General features: G+C 40.1%; 1 protein-coding gene across 1 annotated transcript; it reads right to left on the bottom strand.

The window, feature by feature from the left end:
* Positions 1 to 2,009: 2,009 nt before the first annotated feature.
* Positions 2,010 to 8,935, bottom strand: rbbp8l (retinoblastoma binding protein 8-like). Its single transcript, XM_020617273.1, has 7 exons — positions 8,873 to 8,935; positions 8,391 to 8,563; positions 8,241 to 8,284; positions 7,658 to 7,752; positions 3,029 to 3,746; positions 2,714 to 2,846; positions 2,010 to 2,158 (listed from the first exon to the last, which is right to left on the bottom strand). Exons 1-7 carry the CDS (start codon positions 8,923 to 8,925, stop codon positions 2,097 to 2,099), a joined length of 1,278 nt encoding a protein of 425 aa, XP_020472929.1. The 5' UTR covers positions 8,926 to 8,935; the 3' UTR covers positions 2,010 to 2,096.
* Between the last annotated feature and the right edge of the window lie 1,060 nt (positions 8,936 to 9,995).

The raw sequence follows: 9,995 nt of genomic DNA, 5'->3' as shown, positions 1-9,995 counted from the left end.
TTCTGAGCAAAACATCAGTTATTATGTTACTTCTATTTCCCAAGATCCTCATCATTATTCACTGCCGATAATTCAGCCTGCGTATATAACAGGTCCGTGGTAAATTTGTTTTGTATGAAGCATGAATCAGGATCTGCAGAAGCAACATTCAAGGACAGACGTTTATTTGAGCATCCAGAAGTAGTGCATTCAACAACAGTGCCTGTGTTATGTAATTCTGAAAAAAGCATAATACCTATTATTTGGTTTGACAGATTAGCATACTGTAAAATCACAAACAGTACTTACAGTATCACAGTGAATCACAGTTTAATTTACAGGTAAGATGTGAATGGCAGGGAACGGTTATTTTGTCCACTGACCACTGACTGAGTCCTGTACTTAATGGACCTTAATGGCGTGAGAAAGACAAGACAGAAACGGCAGAGATCAATATGGAAACGCATACAATGGGGTAGTCACACACAGAATAATAAAAGTGCACAACTTTGAAAAAAAAGGAAGAAGAATAATGTTATATTTTAAATAAATATTGGCTGATTCTGCTTATTGATTGGGGCGTCTCCATAAAAAATATGTTATGTATTTACAGAAAATGGTCATATTGACTTTACAGCGCTGTATTATTTAACCAATGCTGTCTCTGTTTTATCACCTCCAGTCACCCGGCTTAACATGTCACAGCTGTAAGTGGAAACTTAACACTTGCAAAACATGTGCTTTCTGAAAATGAGAAAGAGGAAGAGGAACTTATTTTTTTCTCGTTTTTCTTTGTTGGTCACTGAAGAATTGTTGAGGTTTGGGGTGGGGGCTCTGGCAAAAATAGCCAGGCAGTGACAGCAATGCCAGGAAAGTGACAAAACTATAAATAACTGTAAATACTGAATCACACCATCATTCAAATTTGACCAGTTATACCTTTTCATAGGTTTCTACTGGAAATCCTTCAGTAATTGTATTTGTCTTCTGATTCAGCTGTACATTTTGAAATGAGCTGGCATGGTTGCAAATTTTGGCACTTTCTAAGCCTGGCTGTGTCACAGTTCTCCATGGAACAGAAGGCTGGTGTGTGTTCACATAATACTCACCTTTAAACCTTAGCTAAGGTTAAATTTTTAATAGAGTAATGGCTTTTGTAAATGCTAATGTCAGATAGCTTTCATTTTAACTGCTATTTTGAAGTTAGTGACTGTGGAAATGGAATTTGTGTCCTTCACCAATCCCAGTGATCAATAGAATATGATGCTGACATGACAAAAAGCTATGCTTAATACTGGAATGTCACAGTTAACATATTCAGATTTTTCTTAGCCAGACCAAGGCATATGCCAGTTACTGAAAACGCTATTGTTTTCTGGTTTTATAAAGAAACTGTGGCAATAGAAGGAGGCCCTGAGTTCTGCTTTACAGTGGCAGATCAAGGAAGCAGTATGAAACTGAGGGGGAAAAATACTTATAAATACTCATTATTACCTCAACTACATTTGAATTTAGAGGTGTCATCTATTTTCCCATCCTTCATCTTTTATATTGCCATATTCCAGTTCAAGTTGGAGCCTGTTACAGAGCCTGTTGGGTTGGGAAAACCCCTGATGTTTAAACATGCCAAACTTTATAATCTGATATACCTAAAACTGTTCTATTAACATTACTGGATCAAATAATTGCATGTACTGTGAAATGATTCGCTTGTAATGACAAACCCACAGAGAATTATCACCAACTCTGCAGTTCTTCTGAGGTTCTGGACATTTTTGCCTAGTCACAGTTTTGATGTTACAACCCACAACTTTAGTTTTGGTTCACCTCTCTAAAAACCCAAAGCACACTACCTGCCCAGAACCAAACAGCAGACAGTCAGTGTTAGAGACTAGCTAGAGACCACAGTGAAACATTTAAAGCTAAAGAGCCAACTATTTCCACCAGAAGTTAATTGAGAATTCAAACTAATCTTGCTCCACATCACAGGACTTTATAAGGTGATGATACTGTACGTCAGTGGTGTTTCTCATTAGCTTTTCATCTTGTTGCACTGCACCAAAACAATCAGTTTCAGTGGGGTCACCAAATGAATCAGCCATCTGATATAATTCTCTTTAGCTCAGGCCTGTCTCCTCAGTTCTCACGGTGATCTTGATTGTCCTTTCATTGCGGATGTCTGTGAGGAAAAAAAAAGGAAGTGTTCCAAACTGTTCATTTTGGTTATGGAGAAACTGTGTCCAAATTTTTATGAACGCTACATTTATACATGTAAATACAGAGTGAACAGAAGGAAATGGGTAGCTGAGCCAAAGTAATTTCCAGGAACTGGTCCTGAAATGATGGTAATGATTTAAATTGACTACATCTGAAAGATACAGCATGACTGCATTAAATAGCAGGCTTTGGAAGTGCTACAGTACATATGGCTTTCATTACCTTTGGACAGAGCCAGGCCAGCTGTTTACCTCTATTTCCATTCTTTATGTAAAGCTAAGCTAATCTGCTGCTGGTAACTTCATTTTAAATAGACAAATATGATAGCCGTATCTATGGTGTCTTCCCATTAATATCCCTACAAAAAAGCAAAAAATATAAGCAGTCCCAAAAACATTTCTATAGACAAAGATTTATTATTGTGATTTGACTTGAAGATCACATCCAAGCAGGAGTGGATAAAAGGAAGAAGCGGAAGAAAGGCACTTAAGGACTTGAAATGTGAGCTGACGCCTACCTTCTGTGTCTGAGTCTCTGTCGGGTTCTGTCTCCACAGACGCTCGCTTCCTCTTACAGCTCTGGCTGGACGCATTACCCTCCTCATCCCGCTCATCAGAGCTGCTTATGAGCTCAACTGCAGGTGTTGATGCCTGTGATGGGGCAGGGGAAGCACAAAGGTTCGCCAAAGACAGAAACAGTTACTTCAGCTGAAAATCAACTAAAAACAGCAAATGAAAATGATGATACTGAATAACCCAGCCCTCTACTGCATCCCCTGTGTTGAATGGCCTCACCTTGCCATTTGAGGCTATGGATTCTTGCCTAACATTACCTTGTGGTTAAAATCAAGGGTAGGTTCCTCCTCTTGTTGTCTGACTGGTGGTGTAGTGGAGGATGAGGGAGGGATGACAGGTGAAGGTGATGATATTGGTACATGTGCAGCTGGATCTGCCTTCACATTCTTGTCAGGGCTCTTCTCTACTCTTGGTACATCTTGTAAGGCTAAAGGCGAATCATCTCTTGGCTCTTGGTTGGATTTGGACTTTCCTCGATCCGACAGGTCCAGAGGCCCCTCATACGCCTCTCTAAGCCCTTCTGCAGCAACCCTGGGCAGTGGGATCTCCTTTTTCTCCTGGGGCTTAGTTTGACTCTCCACATGCTCTGGCAAATTCCTCAATCTGAACACCACAGTTGGCTCTTTAGCAGGGGTCTGAAGAGTGCTCTGCTTGAGCCATTGGGACCCAATATTCTGCCTTCTCGGGCTAGTTGGGAGCAGGCTGGGAATGCATAGTGGGTTTGTTTTGGAAGAAGGCCGTGGCATCAGGTTGGCTGCTGCAGCAGCAGTTGCAGTCACCCAGTCACATGATTCAGATAAGGGCCATGGGACAGCACGAGTGCTATTGATTGGCTGAGGACGGCAGGGAACCGGAGCATGGAGCACATGTCTGCTGGGGATCACATCTCCACCAGCTGAAGAAGAAGCATTCTTAAGAAGGAGAGCTTGAGGAGGGATGGAAGGTCGCTGGTCCAGTCCTTCAACACTTTGAGCTCTAAGGTTCGACAGACAGATGTCACACAGTACAGGTTATTAAGCCACGGTGTTGGGCAGAAATGCATTTCTTAGTTACACTTTACAGCAATAAAGAACAAAGTTGATGAGATATAACATCAAATAATGTGCTGCTGTATTGTTCTCAATGTAATACAGGATACAGATGATTTACACATCACTATTTTCAGTTTTAATTTAAATTTTACATACCACCCCATCTTTTTCTGATTTGGGGTTGTAATATAAAAATAGCTAAATGAGAAGAATGATATTTCTCTCAAGCCTGCACACCAGATATGAAGCTAAAGCAACTTTAGATTAGCATAAGTAGGGGGAAACAGCTAGTCTAGCTATGTCCAAATGTAACATAATCTGCCTAGCAGCTCCTCTAATCCAGACAAAATCATTTGTTTGTTTAATCTGCACAAAAACAGATATGTAAAAATGACATAGTGAGGTTCTTTATGCTGTGCTAAGCTAAGCTAATGGTGTACTGCTTGTAGGTCTATATTCAATATGCAGACATGAGAGTGGCATCAACCTTCTCATCAATGTCCTGGCAACAAAGCAAAAAAGAGTTTTCCTCAAAATGACAAACTGTTCCTTTTTTACAAAGAGGCAGTTCTTTTAAATCCTTGATTTAAAAGAACTGCAATTAGGAGCAAATTTTTGGGGGGTTTGTGTCAGAACTACGGTGAATAGAAACTGAATGTCCGTGCAGGCTGATGAAGCCTCTTGGATGAGAGGTGCAATGTCTTCGACCGAAAAACCTAGTCAAGTTGATTTTTCTAATTTTTTTCAGATAGAAACTGAATGTTGCATGTCCATGTTTATCTTAAATTTTTGGGACAGTTGACAGACCTGTACCAGAGGATCTGAGAACAGAGTAGCTGCTCAGTTCTCAGTGGTTATTAAACTAAAAATACTATCTGCTGGACATAGTGAGGACTGTAGTTGCAGCAACTGAATCAGCTCCAGCTATCTACTCAACTTTTTAGAGAGACTCTTAAAGATTATATCATAGTCATCTACTGAAAATAATCTAATGGAAAACTTCATGACTGTAAATGTCTTTTGTGTCCATGACAACACCAAGATTTATGACGTGGTTTGTGGTTTTTAACATGGATGACTGAAGCTCATTTTTCTTTGGTCTACCAACAACTATTTCTGTTTCTATCTTTGTTTAAATTTTGCAGTGCCCAATTACTGATTTGTTCCATACACTTATTACTTACATACTTGGTTACAGTATAAGTGGGTTTCCATCCAAGTGTAGCACAAGATATAGCTGAATTGCAAAAAAAATCAGTAAAAGAAAATGGGATGAGCATTTCTATCATTACTGTTACACAAATAGTAGGAACTTGTTTAAACCATTTCAGAAGAACAGGGCATAAAAAGAACGCAAAATTAAAAGAACATCAGTCAAAATGTAAATGGTGAAGAACAATGGTGAAAAAGGAAATATAACATTTTTATGGATGTATTAATTTGGGGGAAGGTTACAGTCTCCTCATGGCTCTGCACAGATTTTTTTCGTGTCAGTTTTTCTTTTCACTGGACATTTAAGTTGACAGACTTATAAAACTGTAATTTTTTGTGAAGAATCAACAACAAGTGGGACACAATCATGAAGTGGAACGAAATTTATTGGATATTTCAAACTTTTTTAACAAATAAAAAACTGAATAATTGGGCGTGCAAAATTATTCAGCCCCTTTACTTTCAGTGCAGCAAACTCTCTCCAGAAGTTCAGTGAGGATCTCTGAATGATCCAATGTTGACCTAAATGACTAATGATGATAAATAGAATCCACCTGTGTGTAATCAAGTCTCCGTATAAATGCACCTGCACTGTGATAGTCTCAGAGGTCTGTTTAAAGCGCAGAGAGCATCATGAAGAACAAGGAACACACCAGGCAGGTCCGAGATACTGTTGTGGAGAAGTTTAAAGCCGGATTTGGATACAAAAAGATTTCCCAAGCTTTAAACATCCCAAGGAGCACTGTGCAAGTGATAATATTGAAATGGAAGGAGTATCAGACCACTGCAAATCTACCAAGACCTGGCCGTCCCTCTAAACTTTCAGCTCATACAAGGAGAAGACTGATCAGAGATGCAGCCAAGAGGCCCATGATCACTCTGGATGAACTGCAGCGATCTACAGCTGAGGTGGGAGACTCTGTCCATAGGACAACAGTCAGTCGTATACTGCACAAATCTGGCCTTTATGGAAGAGTGGCAAGAAGAAAGCCATTTCTTAAAGATATCCATAAAAAGTGTCGTTTAAAGTTTGCCACAAGCCACCTGGGAGACACACCAAACATGTGGAAGAAGGTGCTCTGGTCAGATGAAACCAAAATCGAACTTTTTGGCAACAATGCAAAACGTTATGTTTGGCGTAAAAGCAACACAGCTCATCACCCTGAACACACCATCCCCACTGTCAAACATGGTGGTGGCAGCATCATGGTTTGGGCCTGCTTTTCTTCAGCAGGGACAGGGAAGGTGGTTAAAATTGATGGGAAGATGGATGGAGCCAAATACAGGACCATTCTGGAAGGAAACCTGATGGAGTCTGCAAAAGACCTGAGACTGGGACGGAGATTTGTCTTCCCACAAGACAATGATCCAAAACATAAAGCCAAATCTACAATGGAATGGTTCACAAATAAACATATCCAGGTGTTAGAATGGCCAAGTCAAAGTCCAGACCTGAATCCAATCGAGAATCTGTGGACAGAACTGAAAACTGCTGTTCACAAATGCTCTCCATCCAACCTCACTGAGCTCGAGCTGTTTTGCAAGGCGGAATGGGCAAAAATTTCAGTCTCTTGATGTGCAAAACTGATAGAGACATACCCCAAGTGACTTACAGCTGTAATCGCAGCAAAAGGTGGCGCTACAAAGTATTAACTTAAGGGGGCTGAATAATTTTGCACGGCCAATTTTTCAGTTTTTTATTTGTTAAAGTTTGAAATATCCAATAAATTTTGTTCCACTTCATGATTGTGTCCCACTTGTTGTTGATTCTTCACAAAAAATTACAGTTTTATATCTTTATGTTTGAAGCCTGAAATGTGGCAAAAGGTCGCAAAGTTCAAGGGGGCCGAATACTTTCGCAAGGCACTGTACTCTGACTGCTCTCCTGCTGTAATCTCATGATAAGGCTTCTCTTCTCTGCTGACCACCTGACACTTTGTCTCGGATTTGTGATCTTGTGTCGTTGGATCATCAAAGCTCCTCCCCAGCACTTGTTTCACTTTAACAACTGTGTTGGCAGCATTGCGGACTCGTCCTTGCTTTGCTGCAATACCTCAGAGGGGCAGCACGGTGGCGCAGTGGTTAGCACTGTTGCCTCACAGCGAGAAGGTTCCGGGTTTCTGTGTGGAGTTTGCATGTTCTCCCCGTGCTTGCGTGGGTTCTCTCCAGGTGTCTCTAAATTGCCCATAGGTGTGCGCGTGTGTGGTTGTTCGTCTTTGTGTTAGCCCTGTGATGGATTGGCGACCTGTCCAGGGTGTACCCCGCCTTCGCCTGATTGCCGGCCGGGATTGGCTCCGTGATCCCGTTCAGGGATTAAGCGGTAGAAAATGAATGAATGAATGATTGGATGATGATGAATGATTACAGTAAGTCACACGTGCTTCATGAATGTCCTGATTAATTGGCTCTGTCTGTTTCTATTGCATTTAGGTTTTATCAACTTTTATTAATAGCAATTTTTCCTCCTGAGCCAAGTGTAGAAACATTTGCAGAATTTTACGGCTTTTTTGAATTGTTGGTGTTTCCATTCAGGCTTTTTATATGCACAAACTGAAAATATGCATAAGAACAGGTGGATGGAAACCCAGTGACTAGCATCAAAGGCAGTTTTGCAATTTCCTACTGCACATTTCTCAGTCGCACCTTCTCTCTCCTGCCCGAGTCCCACTGTGGTCTGCCTTCCAGGAAGGTGTTATGAGAGATGACAGCAAAAAAGGCTTGTATGACTCCTGTGAGAACTGAGAAGAACAGAAAGCAAAACAAAATGACTATACCTTTGGCTAACCAGTTACAGTAATAGTTTTACATGTTTGAGAAGGGGGCTGCTCTTTCTTTTTGAGAGACAAATGATAAAACTGATACCATGCTCATCTGTGTTTGCTAAAATAAAGACCAGAAACAAGAGGAAACAAATAGTCTGGTTTTGTCTGAAGAAACGCTGTCTTTACACTTCTTGGGGATTCAGCAAAAATGAGATATAACATATTAACTAGTGAGCTTTATAGGTGCAGACAGACTTCTTTCCTTTGGACAGTGCCAAGCTAAGCTAAGCTAAAGTCTCCAGGTTATAGCTCCATATTTCATGGGCAGATATGACAGTGGTGTTACTCTTTTATGCAACTCTTGAAAAATAGTATTTTTCAAGCAATTTCTCTGCCACACACATGCACCAGGGAAAATATCAAAAACTGTTTTTATAGTAGAGTAAGTTGATTCACTGACTTACAAAATTGCTTTTACTCATCCCTCTCAATTGTCTGTGTTCAGCTTCTGTTTGATGAAAAATGGAAATCACCAAGTTATTTAAGAGTGAGAGCATGACAATCAGCTATCAAATGTGAAATCATTTCCTTCCCCAGCTCTTCTTCATCCTCACCTTCAGTTCTTTTGGATTTCACTACAACATCGCCATCTGTTGGCTGGCTGCTTGGCTGGCTGCTTGCGGCATTGATGAGGGCCACAGGTACAGAAGAGGGAGAAAGGTCAGGGGAGCTATTTGGTTTGACATCTGTGGCGGTGCTGTTGGAGGAGTGGTCAGTGTGACATCTGCTACACACACACACACACACACACACGCGCACACACACACACATACATTAGTTTTAGCTTGGTGTACCTAATAAACTGCCATGTATATTTTGATATGCAAAACTCCTGTAAAAATGAAATCAAACTATTTGCCACACAAGCAACAAAAAATAGTGGACACACATTTGCTGCCTTTACTACTTTTTTGAGAAATACTGTTATTACTTACAAAAATGAAAATAAAACATGAGTAAAAAGTTATTTAAAAGTTCCAGAAAGAAGATTGAAGTGAACTCTTGAAAATGATCAAATCAAACCATATATACTCACTCGAGACCTGCTCTTAAATTCCTGATCTCATCTCTAAGTTTCTTGTTCTCCATTTTCAGGTTGTTCATCTCTCCTGCTACAACACAGACCAGAAGTCATGACCAGACTCTAAAATCGAAGTTGTCTTTGAAATGTATTTTTTACTGGAAAAATATAAATGGGAGGTTGAAAAAAAGCTTTGGGAATCAAACAGAAGGCAGAAAAAGAGAAAGGCAATGAATTTAAAATAAGTAAATAGATTAAAAAAACAAGTGATGGATGAATCACTGAAAAGACAGACATAAACAGGATACCCATGAGAGAGATGTGCTGGAGGTTCTGCATATGCGAGGTTTCAAATTCCCAGCTTGGCCATTTCCTGAGTCACTGTGCATCTGTCACACAGTCCTGCCCTCAGTCTGCACCAGAAAACCACACAGCACCACCAATAGAATTAATGCAAACAGATTTGAAGATATTCTCTGATACTCAAGATCTTGATGTTCAGGCACAAAAAGCGTCGTCATTAGAAGTGAAACACTCATTAATCAGTCCATTAAATTGAAACACTGGTGGCTAATGTTATCTAAATCTAATTTTGCTTTTATTATACTGTTCTGACATTTGCCATCGTGTGGCCAAACTGGCCCTTGTTCAACCGAACAGGTTCCGCCTTAAATTTTTCACTCTTTGTTATATTGCAGCCATATGCTAAAATCATTTAAGTTCATTTTTTTTCCTCATTAATGTACACACAGCACCCCATATTGACACAAAAAAACAAAACACAGAATTTTTGACATTTTAGCAGATTTATTAAAAACAGAAAGACTGAAATATCACATGGTCATAAGTATTCAGACCCTTTGCTGTGACACTCATATATTTAACTTAGGTGCTGTCCATTTCTTCTGATCATCCCTGAGATGGTTCTACACCTTCATTTGAGTCCAGCTGTGTTTGATTATACTGATTGGACGTGATTAGAAAAGCCACACACCTGTCTATATAAGACCCTACAGCTCACACTGCATGTCAGAGCAAATGAGAATCATGAGGTCAAAGGAACTGCCTGAAGAGCTCACAGACAGAATTGTGGCAAGGCACAGATCTGGCCAAGGTTACAAAAAAAAATTCTGCTGCA

Source organism: Monopterus albus, unplaced genomic scaffold (assembly GCF_001952655.1).
Source record: "Monopterus albus unplaced genomic scaffold, M_albus_1.0 scaffold187.1, whole genome shotgun sequence".
Classification (NCBI taxonomy): domain Eukaryota; kingdom Metazoa; phylum Chordata; class Actinopteri; order Synbranchiformes; family Synbranchidae; genus Monopterus; species Monopterus albus.
This window is presented reverse-complemented; position numbering and strand designations above follow the sequence as displayed.

Coding starts and splice junctions, on each gene's coding strand:
- rbbp8l (XM_020617273.1), bottom strand. CDS start 8,925: ATGGAGAACAAGAAACTTAGAGATGAGATCAGGAATTTAAGAGCAGGT. Junction 8,564..8,872: donor AATTTAAGAGCAGGTCTCGA/GTGAGTATATAT, acceptor GTGTGTGTGTAG/CAGATGTCACACTGACCACT. Junction 3,747..7,657: donor ACTCGGGCAGGAGAGAGAAG/GTGCGACTGAGA, acceptor GTCGAACCTTAG/AGCTCAAAGTGTTGAAGGAC.